The 18,868-nt window shown below is 36.8% G+C and overlaps 1 protein-coding gene across 1 annotated transcript; it reads left to right on the top strand.

Moving 5' to 3' along the window:
• Positions 1 to 12,905: 12,905 nt before the first annotated feature.
• On the top strand, positions 12,906 to 18,497 carry LOC131624135 (protein FAR1-RELATED SEQUENCE 5-like). Its single transcript, XM_058895113.1, has 5 exons — positions 12,906 to 12,988; positions 13,281 to 13,727; positions 13,810 to 13,972; positions 18,108 to 18,218; positions 18,309 to 18,497. Exons 1-5 carry the CDS (start codon positions 12,906 to 12,908, stop codon positions 18,495 to 18,497), a joined length of 993 nt encoding a protein of 330 aa, XP_058751096.1.
• The last annotated feature ends 371 nt before the right edge of the window (positions 18,498 to 18,868 follow it).

Raw genomic sequence — 18,868 nt, 5'->3', positions numbered from 1 at the left:
AGTACCATTTTTCTCGATTGATTCCAGCTCCTCTTTCATTGCACAAATCCATTTTGGATCCCTTAGAGCCTCCTCCGTATTCACCGGTTCGGATTCGGCCATAAGCGCAAAATGAATGAAATCACCTTCATTATTAACTTCATTATCTTGGAATCTCTCGCATTCTTGGAGTCTAGATGGCAACACCCTTTGCCTTGTTGATCTTCTACGGTGTTCTTCAGTTTGAACATCATTCGGAGGCTGCGGAACTATTTCGGGACTGATTGGATCATCAAAAAATACAGCAGTTGGAGTTCTGTTCTGCTCGTAACCGGTTACGCCTGTATGTACTGGCTGGCCGTAACCGGTTACGCTGTTCTCTGCAGAATTCTTGTTCTGTTTTCCCTGTCTGTAACCGGTTACGCCAGTTTGTACTGGCTGGCCGTAACCGGTTACGCTGAGACTGCTGCTGTTATTTTCTTCAAAAATAACATGTCGACTAATTTGAATCTTCTGATTTCTCGCATCGAACAGTTTGTAACCGCCTGTAGAGTGATATCCAACGAATATCATTTCTTCTCCCTTGTCGTCCAACTTCTTTCTCAATTGTCCCGGCACATGTCTATAAGCCACCGAACCGAATACACGCAAATGACTTAGATTCGGTTTGAATCCACACCAAGCCTCTTCCGGTGTAAGCTTCTCAAGCTTCTTTGTAGGACAACGATTCAATAAGTATGTGGCTGTAGAGACCGCTTCTCCTCATAGTTCCTTCGGTAGATTTTTACCGCTTAACATGCTTCGAACCATGTTCATAATCGAGTGATTTTTCCTCTCGGCAATACCATTTTGCTGCGGCGTATAGGGTGGTACAACCTCACGCACTATACCCTCATCATCACAATACTTCCCAAACGCAACCGAGGTATACTCACCTCCACCATACGTTTTGAGAATTTTCAACTTGCGACTGCATTGCCTCTCCTCCATGGACTTAAACCTCTTGAATACATCAAACACCTCATCCTTTCTCTTGATGACGTAAGTCCACAACTTTCTACTAAAATCGTCAATGAACGTGACAAAATATCGATTGCCACCAAATGTGTCCACTTGCATAGGTCCACAAACATCAGAATACACCACCTCAAGGTGTGCATTGGTCCTATGACCCGCATCCTTGCTAAAACTTCCTTTGTGTTGATTTCCTTTCACACATTCTTCACATAACTCAGCTGGAACGCTAATGTGTGGCAGCCCGGTAACCATACCTGCTTGTTGCAACGCTTTGAGATCACGAAAATTCAAGTGACCGAGACGATAATGCCATAACCACTCCTATCTACTTGCAGCTGTAGCTAAGCACCTATGCTCCAATACTTTCAGCTCAACTTTGAAAGTCCTATTGGAAGCCATAGGAGCCTTTAGGATCAACACACCACTAGCATCGACAACTCGCAAGATCCTATCTTCCAACCATATGTTGTAACCCTTCTCTAGCAATTGACCAATACTCAAAAGATTACACTTAATACCTGGAATATATAGCACATCCTTGATCATAGAATGTTCACCATCCTTTTTCTCGATCAACACATCACCGACACCTTCGGCCATGAGAGTGGAATCGTCCGCAAACTTCACTTTATTTTTCGCCACTTGATTGATTTGCACAAACTAATCTCTTCTTCCCGTCATATGCGTTGAACATCCGGAGTCTATGTACCACTCTTCATTGCCTTGAGTTCCATCTCGAACCGAAATCATCACATTTTGTTCCGAGCTCAAAATTGTCGCATTTTCTGCACTGCTGCAGCTGCTGTCCCGTGACTTGCAGCTGCTGTCCAGCACCTCTGTCATGCCGTCGCACTCATCGGTAATCATCATTAAGAGTGTGGCTTCATCATCCACCTCTTGCCTAGCAACCTTGGCTTCATCCCCTTTAGTTTCAAGCTGTTTAGCACCACACTTTGATTGAAAATGCCCAAGTTTCTTACATTTCCAGCATTGTACTTTGCTCATGTCTCTTGGTTTTCCACCTCTCGCGTTGCTTCGATCACCATAACCATTTGAGTTGCTGTTCTCACCCTTTTGTCCCTTCGAATGTTTAGATTCACCATCGCCTTGCTTCCCTTTCGAAGGCCATTTCCCTTTCGAACCTTTACTCCTTTCATTGAAACGAACTTGCAAAGCTAACTCCGCCTTTGCCTTATCGCTTCCTCTCTCGTCCATTCTTTGTTCATGTGCTTCTAGGGAACTTTGAAGCTCATCCTTGCTCAGCGACGTAAGGTCCTTCGACTCTTCAATAGCAACCACAATGTTGTCGAATCTTGACGTCAACGAACGTAAGATTTTTGACACAACATTCTGCTCTAAGATAGTTTCCCCACACGACTTGATTTAATTCACTAAGCGCGTAATGCGCGTCACATAATTGTTGATCGTTTCCTTCTCTTCCATTTGCATTAACTCGAATTGCCTCTTGTGAGTTTGTAACCTCACAACCTTCGCCTTCGCAGCCCCAGCATATGTTTTCTCAAGAATTAACCAAGCTTGCTTCGCGGACTCGCAATCACCGACCTTTTCGAAATTTTCACCATCGACACAAGAGTGTATCAAGAAGAGAGCTTTGTAATCTTTCTTCTTCTCTTCCCTGAAAGTGGATTGATGTGCAGCTGTAGGTTCAGCCCCAAGAGGTGTGACACCATTGTTGACGATATCGAGAACTTCTTGATATCCAAACAAGACCTTCATTTGTTTAGACCACTTGTCGTAATTCTTCGAATCAAGAATCGGTAAATTGGATGGGATTCGATCATTGGTACTCATTGTTGCAGCGGAATCGGATCAGAACCAGTGCTCTTGATGCCAAATGTTGGAACATACAAATCAAATTAAGGTTTCTTTAATGGAGAAAATAATGATTTGAAGAAGATGAAGATTAGAGAAATGAAAAGAAAATAATAGAGAGAGAGAGAGAGTAATTGAGGGTGAGATAGTGAATTGGCATTAACCACAAAATAGGAGTAGTGAGCTCCTTATATAGTACATATTACAAACTGATTGGAATGAATTAAAACACCCAAAAACAAAACAGAGAAACAGTTGGGCTTCAGTGTAACCGGTTACGGCAAACAGCGTAACCGGTCACGCAAACGCAACACCTACAGTGACTCTGTTTCACGGGTTCGTAACCGGTTACGGTAACAGGCGTAACCGGTTACGCCAACTGAAGTGCTAAAAATAGTAGTTTCAACACGAACGACACTGTTTATGTATGGACGAATACTATTCATGTACGGATGAATACTATTCATGTACGGACGTTTATTTTTAATACCCGGACGTTCATTAACCAACTTCATTATTGCATTAACCAAGTTTTTACACTGCATTAACCAATTTTAATGTCCGTTAAAAATTATTTTTAATACCTGGATGTTGCATTAACCAACTTTATTATTGTTCTGGACTAGCCCAATTATCTCAATTGGCTCAATCCACTCCTTGGCCCATGATAAGTGCCAAAATGTACTTATTTTGTGTATGTAAATAGTGGCACTTATCGATACTTTTGTTCATACCGTTTGAATAATTCCCCGTTTTGTGTATAAATACGTATACTTTGTGAATAGTTGTATTTTCATATACTTTTATACCATTTGATAGTTTTTCCTTTGTTTTTATAGGTATTCAAGCTTATTGGAGCCTTAAGGAATAAAGTGTCAAAGGCACGGCTTCGATTTCGCAATTTTGGTGCAAGCCCGCTTAGCCACCGTCAAGCGGACTTCCATAGGCTAAAATTAAGGATGAACAAAATCATCATTTTGGTTTCCATTCATTCATTATTGGATAGAGCATTGAATAAGCTTTTCAACGCTTCGAACCGGGCGCAATTCCGAGTTACGGTTCTCAACTTATGGCGAAAACAACATTTCACTTTTGCTGTAAGCCGCTAAGCGGGAGTACCTCCGCTGAGCGACCATGACAGATATCAGCTCGTTAAATAGGGGTAAAAATCACATTTTTAGGTTATGTTTTGGGGTAATTGTTCCCAAATCATCAAACCTTCATTCTTAGGGTAGATTGCTTAGAAAACAACTTCGGAGGTTGCATACGGATGATCGGGGGTGGATTGAGCGTCGAACGGAGCTGACAAACCGGGAGATTTTCGGTTCATTTCTCTTCTTCTTTGTGTATTTCTCTTTGGTTGGGTTTTTTTTGTATATTTACTTGAATCTTATGTATATTTACCGATTATAATGTTATATTTAACTTGCTTTACGAATCTGTGTTGATGTTATCCTGGATTTTTGCTCTATGCTGGGGATTTGGGGTGCTTTAGAGATAAACTTCTTGAATCCTTATCTAGGATGATAATCTGTTGGTTCTGAACTCTAGAGATAGATTTAGAGCTAGCATTTACTGTTTGTATCTGTTCTTAATGCTTTCGTGTTTGAGCGGCGCGCGAGAGATCGCCGACGCGAGAATACGGATGTTCTCGCAACTTTGCGTTAGAGATAACCTTAGTTGTGAGATGATCTCGTTTGTGCTCCAGAGATGGACGCTTATGTGAGAGATACATGATGACATAGATGAGTATCGTAGGTTGAGTATAACGGGTTGGTAAGTGTATGTTTGTGAAGAGTGAATATATTTACATTCCTGATAAGTTATTTCTCTTCTAAGAATGTGTTTATTCTTTTCCTGTCTATATCTTTGTTTACTTTTTGCTCATTCAAACCCAAGCTCGAAACCGTAGAAACTGTTGAATGGCATCTCTCCATCTCTGAGGACGATAATTCTCGGATCAATATTTCCATATCTTTTTTGTTGCTTGCCCTATACTGCATTCAACAAAATGGCGCCGTTGCCGGGGATGGTTGTTGAATTGCATCGCAATAGTTTATATGGTCTTGAGCTTTGTATATAACGTATATATTGTATAGTTTCACGTGTATATATTTACTTGTACATGTTTACTTGTTTATGTTCACCATATAGTTACTTGTATATGTTTGCATACAAGTATACTTTGTTGGTGAATGTTGGTGAAACACGTTGAGATTGGAACAGTTCATTATTCAAAATCTTCACTTTTCCACTTGTGAATCCAACATTCACCAATTTTCTCTTTTTGTATGATAATAATTGTATTTGTTCCATACTTGTATATATGTGTTTGTTTGTGTATATATTTGTATACTTTGGTTTTTATGTTCGTTTAATCATTGTATATATTTGTACCCGTAACGTTTGTTGAGTGCTTTGGTTAGGACACTTTCTTTAGGCTTGTGCGGTGAGACGTCACCATGGCATGATTGGAGGAAGCTACTTTTCAAACACCGAAACAATAAAGGCGTCGAGCTAACGACGTAAAACAAGCGCTTGTTGGGAGACACCCCAACGGTTGTAAAGTTTTGGTTATTTTTATGTTTATGAGGTGTTTAGGTGAAGTGGAGAGGGCTGGAACACCTAATTCTGTTCTGGTTTTTCTGGTTTCTTCTGTGTTCGCTAAGGATTAGAGCTCGCTAAGCGAGCATAGAAGAATTTTGTTTTTCTGCTTTGTACCAGTGGGGTTCCTATTCCACTTGGTTCACTCCTTTTTCCCACTTTCACCAAGGTTAATTAATAGTATATATTAGTTTTGTTTTCTAATTCTTTTATTGGTTGTTTGAACTCAAATTTTGTTCGGTAATCGAAGATTTTTTAGGTGATTTTCCAAAGCTTGAGTGTTTCAACCTGCGGATGTATGGTAGGATATTACTTTTGAAGTGTATAATTCAAGGTACTCATTTATCGCTTTCTATAGCATAGCATGTTTAGAAAACTTTTCATTTGTACAATTACCATACCATTCATTCTTTTGCATTACTTGCTTGTTGATTGAATCACTTTAGTTCCCAAACCATAAATGTGAGGAAGCTTTCCATTATTCACATATGCTGGAGGCCACAATCTTTGTTTTAACTGGATTTTATTATGCTTAATCTTTTGTTTATGTTGATTTTATGAAAGCATGAAAAGGATCAAGGCATTTTGTTTCATTTTGAGCACAACCACCATAACCAAATAGTCAATTCACCTTGTGAGTGTGTGATCATTTGTTAACCCTTTTGAGCTTTTTGTCAATGTCCATGTTGTTTTTGCTAAATGCTTATCTATGAGTGTTTAGTTCTCATTTTTGCATGGATGATTGATTCTTTTTTTTCGTGAACCCTCAACCATGATTTTTGGTATGAATTTTTACCTTGCCTTAGAAAGTAGGGAGTATTCATATGATGGTGTGGTTGAATTCAAGTTGGAGAGAGAAATGGTTGCTACTTATGTGGTTGTTGCTATGAGGTTGAAAAGAAAGAAAAATAAAAAAAAGTGAAAAAGAAAAAAAAAATATGTGAAAGTGAAAAGAAAAAGAAAAAATGAAAAAGTTTTGAAAAAGAAAAAGAAAAGAGAAGCGAATAATTGTGCTAATAAGTATTGTGATTGGTTTGAGAAACTTGTGGTTAAGGAAGAGGTTTAATCGAGATTTTGTTGTTTGAATCTTTGATGGATTGATCACTCCCTTAGGTTTAGGCAAGTTTTTGTTTCGATTAGCCTTAGGACATATCCCTTGTTTGTTAACCAAGCCACATTACAACCTTGAAAAGTCCTTGTGATTCTTGCTTTTGTATCTTCAATGTGATTTTTGGATGAATGCATAATTTAATCTTTTGTTTGCAAGATTGTTGGATGAGTGTTAAAAGTCCTTCACCTTTGTGTGTTCTTCATCCATTGATGAATTTTTGCTAGGTGTGATTCATGATGTGAGCATGTATTGTGTTAGAATGTTTTGTATGCTTTTTGTGCTTAGAATTTGTTTCGTTTACATGTTGTCGTTGTAGTATAGTGGTAAGTATTTACTTTGTTTATACGTTTTTGTGTGGAGCCATACATTTGTTTTTGGTTTTCAAAACTTGTTGATTCACAATTCTTTGGTTTATTACTTTTGATTCTTTGATTTATTTGACATTGTTTGAGGACAAACAAAGTTTCAGGTTAGGGAGAGTTTGATAAGTGCCAAAATGTACTTATTTTGTGTATGTAAATAGTGGCACTTATCGATACTTTTGTTAATACCGTTTGAATAATTCCCCATTTTGTGTATAAATATGTATACTTTGTGAATAGTTGTATTTTCATATACTTTTATACCATTTGATAGTTTTTCCTTTGTTTTTATAGGTATTCAAGCTTATTGGAGCCTTGAGGAATAAAGTGTCAAAGGCACGGCTTCGATTTTGCAATTTTGGTGCAAGCCCGCTTAGCCACCGTCAAGCGGACTTCCATAGGCTAAAATTAAGGATGACCAAAATCATCATTTTGGTTTCCATTCATTCATTATTGGATAGAGCATTGAATAAGCTTTCCAACGCTTCGAACCGGACGCAATTCCGAGTTACGGTTCTCAACTTATGGCGAAAACAACATTTCATTTTTGCTGTAAGCCGCTAAGCGGGAGTACCTCCGCTGAGCGACCATGACAGATATCAGCTCGTTAAATAGGGGTAAAAATCACATTTTTAGGTTATGTTTTGGGGTAATTGTTCCCAAATCATCAAACCTTCATTCTTAGGGTAGATTAGCTTAGAAAACAACTTCGAAGGTTGCATACGGATGATAGGGGGTGGATTGAGCGTCGAACGGAGCTGACAAACCGGGAGATTTTCGGTTCATTTCTCTTCTTCTTTGTGTATTTCTCTTTGTTTGGGTTTTGTTTGTATATTTACTTGAATCTTATGTATATTTACCGATTATAATGTTATATTTAACTTGCTTTACGAATCTGTGTTGATGTTATCCTGGATTTTTGCTCTATGCTGGGGATTTGGGGTGCTTTAGAGATAAACTTCTTGAATCCTTATCTAGGATGATAATCTGTTGGTTCTGAACTCTAGAGATAGATTTAGAGCTAGCATTCACTGTTTGTATTTGTTCTTAATGCTTTCGTGTTTGAGCGGCGCGCGAGAGATCGCCGACGCGAGAATACGAATGTTCTCGCGACTTTGCGTTAGAGATAACCTTAGTTGTGAGATGATCTCGTTTGTGCTCCAGAGATGGACGCTTATGTGAGAGATACGTGATGACATAGATGAGTATCGTAGGTTGAGTATAACGGGTTGGTAAGTGTATGTTTGTGAAGAGTGAATATATTTACATTCCTGATAAGTTATTTCTCTTCTAAGAATGTGTTTATTCTTTTCCTGTCTATATCTTTGTTTACTTTTTGCTCATTCAAACCCAAGCTCGAAACCGTAGAAACTATTGAATGGCATCTCTCCATCTCTGAGGACGATAATTCCCGGATCAATATTTCCATATCTTTTTTGTTGCTTGCCCTATACTGCATTCAACAGCCCAATACGCATTGTCCGCGGGCAAAGACACGCCCCTTTTTACCGGGCACGGTTGGCGACCAACCGAGCACACATAGACCCCGTCCTCGACAACGGCTAGTTCCCCCGAGCACGGCCGGTCGGATCCCAGTCTAACCGACACCAATATTTTTGGCTGCAAATAGCGCCCAAGCCCACGAAAATAGGGGATTCATTCCTAAGAGACCATTATAAATAGCCCTCTACCTCTAGAGGGCAAGGTAATTCATTTCTCTCACCCAAAATCTAATACTTTCGGTTGTACCTCCTTGTTCCTTCACATACTTTGACATCAGAGTGTCTTGCAGGTACAATCCCCTTTTTTCTCTCAACCATCACCGAAGATCAAGCCTACCGTTGCTGGCCACCTGTTCAACTGGAAAGAACAATTACTGTATTAACTAAGTTTATACACTGCATTAACCAAGTTTGGTGACTGCTAAAAATTATTTTTAATAACTGGATGTTGCATTAACCAACTTCATTACTGCATTTACCAAGTTTTTACATTGCATTAACCAAATTTGGTGACTACTGTAAAGTATTGTTCATGAATAGTAATGTGAACAAATATGTCTATACATGAATAGTAGTCGTCCGTACATGAATAATGTCGTTCGTATATGAACAGTGTCGTTCGTACATACAATGTAGGTGTATGGCTTGGTGTAAGAATGGCATTTCTGAATAAATAATGAACATTTTTTGTGTGTGCTTATTTTACTTTATAATAATTTTCATATTAGAGACAGTAAAAATATCAAATACTTCTCTGGTCCTATTTATAAAAAAAAACTTTATTTTTTAGGTTCATTGAAAAGATAATATACCTGATTCATATATTGTCTAAATACATTAGTTACTCAATGTACCTAAAAAACAAAAAAAAAATCTTACAAATAAGATAAGAGGGATAAATAAGACAAGATGGAGTATTTGTTATAAGTAGTACATTGCGTATAAAGGGTGAGCTAACTTATGCCTTTAGATTGAGTCCAAAAAAAACTTACGGTTTTATATATTTTATATTTTTTTCTTCAATGATATTTTCATTTTTTTAGCCAAATGATATTTTGAGTTATAACAATACTTTGTAGTCTAATTTTAATCTTAAAATGCTGCGTAACCTAGGTCTTCTTTTAAATCAGGATTTGTGTTCTTTTGATAAAAATACGCTAGTTTTGAATAAAAATACTATTTTTAAATAAAGTATTAAGATTTAGGCAAAATACTTTTTATATCTCTAATTTTTATCTCGGAGTTCAGTTTGGTTTCTTAAATTTTAAAAGTATCAATGTAGTCCCAAACAACATCATTTAAGTCATTTCTTTCTAATTTGCACTAACGTCTATTTTTTCATGCTGACATCCGACATGTCATAAAATTCTTTAAAAAAATCCAAAATTCAACCTGGTTTTGAACCCAAGCCACCTTGGTTGCGATGTAGTCCCAAACAACATCACTATTGCCTATCTTTCCATGCTGGCATCCGATGTGTCATAAATTCTATAAAAAAAAATCCATAATTCAAAACTAATGTCTATTTTCCATGCTGGCATCCGATGTGTCATAAATTCTATAAAAAAATTCCATCCGATGTGTCTTAAATTCTATAAAATCCAAAATTCAAAACTAACGTATATTTTTCCATGTTGCCATCTGATGTGTCATTAATTCAATAAAAAATCCAACCTAGTTTTGAACCGAAGCCACCTGATTGGAAGAGAAGTTAGTTTACCACTGGGAAATTTCGCCATTGTTGATTAATATTGCATTCAATTTTTTTATCAAGTCGCCGCTATAATTACTTACGCTTTTGAAGCTTCATAAGTTGTGACAGAAAAACAACAGTAGAACCACAACCAATTGCCCTCTCAAGTAACTTACTTGCCTTTCCTTACTTTTATTCTTGCTATTATTAATTGAAACCGTTCTGTTTGCTATTATTAATTGATACTCTTTTGCTTACTACATAAAGCATATAGTTTTTTCACCTTGCTATTCACTTCTTCTGTCAAACTATGCACAGTTCCTCTTCCTTGTTCTTCAGGATAATAATGGGTGAGTTCTCAGTATCCAATTTTCTGATATAGCTTGAGTACCATTAAATGAGTTACATGCTTTATGACTGATTAAACATGTCTAATGAGTGCAGTGCTAAAGAATACTACAAAAAATTAGTGCATCATCCTTTTCATCTTCTCATGGGAATTGTCTTTACACCTGTGTTATTCGCCCTGCTGCAATGTATGGACCATGGCTTATCATATGGCATTTAGAGATCAAATACTAGAGTTTGGTACATACTTGTGTTCTTCGTTGCATTTTTTGTAAATTTCTTCATCTTGTTCACCCTTTGTGTAATTTGATTCTATTCTTGTATTCAATGTGTTTTGATGGTTTTTAAATCTAACTTAAACTTGTCTAAATGTCATGCTTTAACATTAGGATTCACAATTGTGATCCAAGTTGTTAATTTAAATCAATATATTTAAATCATTATCCATCCCTATGTATATGCACTTCTCAACTTGTATGCTTGAAATAAATAAGCTTTGGAACATGTGTAGATTTACCTCAATACAACTGCATTCAAGAAAATCCTTCCTTTTAGATGAGAATGCAAGGAGCAATCATCCTGATATGTATATTTGATCTTTGACAGGTGGGAGTAACCCACTACTTCTCTTATCTTAAGTGTAATCCAGGGGTGACTTGATAACAAACTTGAATGCAATATGAGTCAATAATGGCGGAGTGGTCTAATGGTAAGCTGCTTTCTATTTGAACCAAGGTGGCTTGGGTTTGAATCCAGGTTGAATGCAAAAAAAAAAATTAGAATTTTGACGACTTTGGTGAAAAACATATGCTACGTTAAATGACACGTCAGATGCCAGCATGGAAAAGTAGACGTCATTTGTGCAAATTAGACGGAAAAGACTTAAAGGACGTTGTTTGAATACATAAGGGACTAAATTGGTACTTTTAAAATTTAAGGGACCAAATTGAACTCCGAGGTAAAGATAAGGGACTGAAAAGAGTATTTTGCCTAAAATTTATTTCAAACATAAAATTTAGCACCAAATTCTATACACTAGCTAAATGACATAAATTTAGAGAGTGGAGAGATCTTCTTATTCCCTCATATTCCCTCTTGGTTGTTGTCCTCTTTCTTTCTCTGCCTCTCTTCCTCTGACTCTCTCCGTTGCTTCCAATTTTTTAGACTAGTGTTTCTCCTCCTTAGCTGCTCGCCGACTTGAGTGAGTGCCTTGTGTTCCCCGTTCTTGGTTGCTTCTTGATCTTTTATGTGGCTAGTCGGTGTTTTTTTTTCACCGGTTCTTCCCCCGTTCTCAGCCTTTCATAACTATCTTTATCATCTATTACTATCATGTGTCCTCTCTTCACGCCCTTTTCCTATTCCAGGTGTTACTTTTGGTTTGTCCTTCTGGCGTATTTTCCTTTTCTTGCTTATTTTTCTCTTGTTCTTGTCTTTGTTCCGTTCTTCTTGCCTAGTTTTCTTCTGTTCTTCTCGATTTCTTTCCATGCTTGAAAATTGTTCCGTTGTTGAAAAATGACCAAGACATGTTAGGGAAATGGTCAACAACCATCGGTTCCTCCCACCCTGCAAATACCAAAATCTTAACTACAAATGATAATAACAATCAACAATGCTACATGGCAGAAAATAGTAATGCTAGAGAGTCAAATTATGTCCAAGATGAGGATGAGGACCCTGAGTTCTGTTTCTGGGATAACAATGGCATCCAAGAAGATTTGAAATAAAATACAAACTCCCTAATATGGAAATTTCTGTTATGAAAGTCTATCCAGGGGAGCTCCTAATTCATATGTGTACCTAACATCTGGTGTGATCTGAAAGGCCTGAAGATTGTTGAGTTAAAGACAGGGTTATACAAAATATCTATGGAAAATCCTATGGATGTCAAGATATTGTTAAAAGGGAACCCTTGGATATTTAGAAACTTTTTGTTGTCCCTTAAGCTATGGGATCGTAAATTTGCTAACAATGGAATCTCCTTCCACAAAGTACCTATATGGATTCAGATTTGGGGTGTCCTTAAGAAAATTAAAATGAAACAAATAGGGGAAAGATAGGCTTTAAGCTGGAACTTGTCCAAGATACCAACTTTTACCTCTACCCCAACAAGGAAACAATCATAAAAGGTGAAAGTGGAGATTGACCCATCAAAACCTCTAAGACCCGGTATGCACATTGGAAATGCTAAAGAGGGCACGACTTAGATCGATTTTAGGTACGAAAAGCTACAAATGTTTTGGAGAAATCTACATGCCACCCCCATATTATATAGGCCACTCCCCCAATTTGTGGTATTCCTGGTGCGATTTATCGGAGATTTTAAAAATTCTGGTACTTTTACAAAACTCGTTACCCCATACCAGAAATTTCTCAACTTTCTGGTAGAAAACCCAATACCGGAAATGCCAAATTTTTGGTGTGTACCGTAAATTTAATTAAAACCTGAAATTTGCGGTATGGCAGACAAAGTTTTATATCTTTGCGGTCCTGAACCGGCAGTTTCAGCTTCTTCTACGGACTCATGCAGTGATCTTACGCAGTAGTTCGTGACACATACGATATGTTTACTTACTTCATACGGTCTGTTTTTATAAATTGATGCGGTTATCTAATAGTACGTTTTTATGAATGTCGGATTTTTTTAATCATGCTATTGGAAAAAATCATGGTATTGCTGTTGTTACAATCCGATCCGATTCTACTAATGGAATGCGAGAGAGGAAGGATAAATTGATTATGGGCTGTGACAGATGAGAAAATTCCAAAAAGAAAAATGAAGTTGCGGCCCCTTTCGATGGCAATTCTACTATGAGGCTTTGATGTCCATTTAGGCTTAGATCTGTTCCGAGTGGTATTCGTTGGAAGGTGATGGTTGAATGTGGGATGCATAATCATAGACTACATAAGGATATGTTAGGTCATGACATCTTGGGCCGTTTAAAAGATGATGAAAGAAAGTTTGTGAATGACATGACAAAGTACAATATGGCACCAAGGTACATCGTGTCTACTTTAAAAGACAAAGACCCAGAAAATATCACGAGTATTACCCAGATATACAGAGCTAGAGCAACATACAGACTGGGCAAGAGAGGTGCACTAACTGAAATGAAAATGTTATTGAACATTATTCACCAAGAGAAATACATGTGTTGGTCTATAAATAAGGAGAATTCAGATATTGTGGCTGATATCTTCTGGACACACCCTGACTCTGTCAAGTTGTTGAATATGTTTCCTCTGGTGTTGATTTTTTATTGCAAGTACAAGACAAATAGGTAAGAATTTTAATTTTAATTTCTCCCATCTTAAAAATATGTCGAGTGATCTGGTTGCTGAATGCGTTTTTTAATTGTGCAGGTATCGGCTACCACTACTTGAGATTGTTGGTGTTACATCAACAAAATTGACGTTTTCAGTTTCTTTTGCATATTTGGAACATGAAAGGGAGGAGAATTTCACATGGGCACTAGAGGGGCTTAAGGAGTTGTTTTGTTCTGAGAAGTTGCTACTACATGTCCTGGTGACGGACGGGAACTTGCATTAATGAATGTCATTGATTCTGTGTATCCAAAAAATGTTAGCATGAAATGTAAAGAGTATGTGAAATCAGAAAGACAAGAACATGTCATGGATCAGTGGAACAACATGATGGTATTCAAATACAGAAGACGAATTTGATGTACATCGAAACCACTTCGAGAGTGTATGTGGTGATATTCCATCATTTGTCAAGTATGTGAAAGAAACATGGTTAACACTATATAAGGAAAGATTTGTTGCTGCATGGACTAACACAATCACTCATTTAGGGAACACAACAACAAACAGGTACATTCTTCTAAAAGAAATATGTTTATGTTTTATATATGTGAGTTGATTATTTAATGTTTCTATGATTTCTAGGGTGGAGTCTGCACATTGGAGACTGAAGAACATGTTGACTACAAGTCATGGTGATTTATGTGCAAGCTAGGAGGCTATGAACACAATATTGAATTTGTAGCTAGGTTCCATAAGAGTGTCGTTTCAAAAAAGTATCGTCAACATTGAGCATCAATATAACACTCCATTCTATTCTAAATTGCACATTTTTATTTCAAGACAGTGTATTCAACTCATTGGAAAGGAACTAGAAAGAGTCAAATTTGTTGGTGCGAGCAAGCAGAGGTGTGGTTGTTACATTAGAACAACACATGGGTTACCGTGTGCGTGTCAGCTTGTCGGTTACTAGATTCTAGGCATACATATACCTTTGGAATCTATTCATGTGTTTTGGACGAAATTGCAAATTTCAGGATATGAGGTGAGTCATGACAAGAGCAAGTGGGATTTAGAAGAGGAGTGCAAAGAGTTGATGTGACAATTCAGTATTATGGATATTGTGGGTCAAAGGGCGTTGAACAAAAATGTTTGTGATCTTGCCTATCCATCCACATCTTCAATGTGTCTACTGCCGGTGAAATACAAACCACAGAGAGGAGTTAAGAAGAGTAGAAAAGGAGAGGAAAGTTATGTGCATCGCGATCCAAGTCAGTGGGAATATGCTGTTTTGGTAGAAGGTGTAGAACTCCTTTGTGTTGGTATGAATCAGGAGAGAGTGTTGTGGTTGGACCCGAGTCGATTCAAGAGACTACAAATAAGACTAAGATGATTCAAGAGAAGATGAAGGCTTCTCAAAGTCATCAGAAGAGTTGTCATGATAAGAGGAGGAAGGCTCTTGAGTTTGAGAAGGATGGACATGTGTTTCTTCGAGTTACGCCAATAACGGGTGTTGGTGGAGCTTTGAAGTCGCGTAAGTTGACACTGAGATTCACTGGTCCTTATCATATTTTGGAGAGAATAGGTGAAGTGGCATATCAGATTGCATTGCCACCTTCGCTTTCTAATTTGCATGATGTATTCCATGTGTCTCAATTGAGGAGGTACATTGCGGATCCATTGCATGTTGTTCAATTAGATGATGTTCAATGAGAGATAATTTGACGGTTGATACATCACCTATGCGAGTTGAGGATCGGGAAGTGAAAAGGCTTTGTGGTAAGGAAATTGCTTTGGTGAAAGTGATATGGGGTGGAGTGGCCGATGGCAATATCACTTGGGAACTCGAGGATAAGATGAGGGAATCGTATCCAGAGTTGTTTGTTTGAGGTAATTTTCGAGGCCGAAAATCTTTTAAGTGTGGGAGAGTTGTAACATCCCAATTTTATTAGATATTTATTTAATTAGCTTATTGGGTGTTTTATTAATTATTTATTCTAATTAATTATTATGTGGTATAATGATTAATTGAGTATTTAATTATATGTGTATTTGTGTTATTTTGTTAATAGAGCTATTAATGAAATAATAAGTTGTTGGGCCTAATTAGTGGAATAAGGTATTGGGTAATAATTGGGTTAAGCCCAAATTAGAGAGAAAGATAGTAAGAACTAAGTTAGGTCATTTCTCATAATTTTGGGAAGATGTAGAGAAGAGAAGAGAAAACAGGCATAGAGAAGAGAAGAAGATTTTGGGAGATTCTTGAAGATAGGAGGAGATTAACTTGAGGTAAGGGTTAGAATCCAAGTTCTTATAGGTTTATATGATTGGGTAATATTGTGTATGCTTTGTATTCTCCAATTTCATGAATTTAGAAAATGTTAGGGTTTATGTGAAATCAATTGGATTTTGTGATTTGTTCATGTACAATGTGTTATATGGATGACCCATGGTTAGGAACATGTTTAGGAACCTTATATGTGTGCTAAATTTGCTTTCAATTGATGTATGGATTGTGTATGGGGGTTAATGGGTGTTGTATGAGGGAATTAGGGAAGAAAATGGTGAAATCTGAGTTTTCACGCAGCCTGGGTCGACCTACGCAGAGGCTACGTCGACCTAAACGAACCAGCAAAGGAGGGAACCTATTTTCCTTCAGCCTGCGTCGACCTAAGTAACCCAGAAAGGCAAAAATCTTGTTTCTTTCAGTTTGCGTCAACCTGAGCAATATTTGTGTCGACCTAAGCAGCATCCAATTCTTGACAGATTTTGTAAAGACCATAACTTTATATCCGTAACTCCGTTTTATGCGTCGTTCAAAGCAGGGGCGGAGCCAAGGCCCAGCTATCCTGGGCAGGCGCCCAGGCTCAACCCCTATTTTCTTTGTACACCCCTCAATTTAATAGTCGATTTTTAGACAAAATCCGGGGCAAAATTAGGGGTAAAATTAGTAAAAATAGGGTGTAAAAAATAAAACAGGTGAATAATCAATGGTGTAAAGTTTTTGCCCAGGCTGCCTAAAATTTCTGGCTCCGCCACTGGTTTGAAGCGTTAGGAAGCTAATGAGATTATCTATATGATAGGATAGATTTGGTTGATGTTGAATGTTTTAATTTTGATTTTAATATATGGATAACATGTGACTTACTTATGAATGCATTATGAATTAATGACTTGTGACTAATATTCATAGATGTGTTAAGTGATGTGGTATCCATGATATGTTGGAATGAATATATATATATATATATATATATATATATATATATATATATATATATATATATATATATATATATATATATATATATATATTATTTGAATGTGTCTTGTTGATAATGATAATTTAAATATGTATGTATCGAGATGTGGATTGAATAATGATGATGCTAGCATTGAATACATGTAATTGATTGATGTGTGTTGAGTGATGCATTGTTTGGCATTGAAGTCATGTTGTGTATATTGTGCAATGTTGGAAATATGTGATTGTGTAGTTTAAGAGATATAGATCGTCTTAAATGCATGAGTCTTGTTTTGTTGCACACTTACACAAGCATGAGTCTTTGAAAGTGGCAATGTCGGGTAATCTCGCGAAGATTATTTGCTTGTCCCAAATCTAACACCGAATGGAATTTGAAAGCTTAACGTCGTATGGAGTTTTGAGGTGGTTATCTAGTCTATAGAGGAAAGACAATCGCCATGACTGGAAATGATAACAGATGGGATCCACATGCATATCACATTGAGTCACACTTGAGTCACACGTGTCGGTGTGAAATGTTGTTGTTGGTGTGATTTATGTGATATGAAATGTGTGGAATGATGTTGGTGTATATGCATATATGTGGATTTGTGATTCATTTGATATGAATAGTTGTTGTGTTATGAATGTGATATATGTGATTGAAACATATGTGATGTAGATGTGAATTTATATGTACTAATGATATATGTATATATGTGTGGATATGTGAATCATGTTTGATTGATGATGATACATGGGGTAAGAGAGGTGATTACATGTATACTTGTGATATTAATGACACGATTCCAATAATGTAAATATATTCTATAATATTTTGTAAAATGGGATAGAGATGAATATATCTATGATGTAAATACATGTATGCTTATTTGTTTAGTATAGAATTGGGGGTGTTACACCAAGTACTTGTCACAGTTTCCTACTTTCTATCATCCATACATCGATGACATTATTGATGTTGAACCGGATGAAAATTATGGTTTCTGTTGTATTTCATATGCATTAGGATGGGGGGAAGATGCATGTTATGATGTTCTAAGACAGTTGCATACTCAAATCCAGCAACACGCAGAATTGTTTTCCAAGTTGTTCTATGACTCTGTCTCTGAATTCATTACTCGTAAAACAGTTGGGTCTTCAGGGTAAGGAGAAATGGATGACGATTCGCGATATGAGTTACAATATTGCTTCTAAATACAGTGTTATATTTGTTTCTCTTTCCATGTTAATGAACATAACAGTTTTCCCGCTTCTCATAGCTCCACCCTCATACACGAGTTGACATACAATCATTGTTGTTGGTTTTGTCAACCGTAATCATTGGGTTCAGGTGAAGTTGAGACCCGATTGTCCACTGCCTCCCGTCACTGATTATTGGAGGGAGAATTGTCCTAATAATGCAAAAGCATGGGAATCGGCATATGCGGGTCGGTTCAGACACTGGAAAGAATTGTCTAGGAAGACAAACATTAGGAAGAATTGTTCTAATGGTGAAAAAATTGTAGTTTTGTTGTATTGACATTTATTCTATTTATATAGTAAGACATTTAGTTATTTCTGCATGTATTTTATTCAAGTTTTTTTAAAAAAATTAAGTCTCAGTATTACCGGAAATTTGAAATTTCTGATATTTTTCAAATACCGGAAATTTCAAATTTCCGGTAATTTTATAAACTGAAGTCACACCGGAAATTTGATTTCTGCATGTATTTTATTCAAGTTTTTTTTAAAAAAAATTAAGTCTCAGTATTATCGGAAATTTGAAATTTCTGATATTTTTTAAATACCGAAAATTTCAAATTTCCGGTAATTTTATAAACTGAAGTCACACCGGAAATTTCAAATTTCCGGTAAAAATTCCAGTACTGAATATTTTTAATTTCCGGTATG

Source organism: Vicia villosa, unplaced genomic scaffold, assembly GCF_029867415.1.
Source record: "Vicia villosa cultivar HV-30 ecotype Madison, WI unplaced genomic scaffold, Vvil1.0 ctg.000106F_1_1, whole genome shotgun sequence".
NCBI lineage: Eukaryota > Viridiplantae > Streptophyta > Magnoliopsida > Fabales > Fabaceae > Vicia > Vicia villosa.
The sequence above is the reverse complement of the archived record's forward strand: the minus strand, read 5'-3'. Positions and strand labels throughout refer to the sequence as shown.

Bases quoted from the DNA above. Each gene is read 5' to 3' on its own strand.
- LOC131624135 (XM_058895113.1), top strand. From the start codon at position 12,906: ATGGCAGACAAAGTTTTATATCTTTGCGGTCCTGAACCGGCAGTTTCA. The intron at 12,989-13,280 runs GTAGTTCGTGAC...ATGTCCATTTAG, and splicing joins TCATGCAGTGATCTTACGCA to GCTTAGATCTGTTCCGAGTG. The intron at 18,219-18,308 runs GTTTTCCCGCTT...CATTGGGTTCAG, and splicing joins CCATGTTAATGAACATAACA to GTGAAGTTGAGACCCGATTG.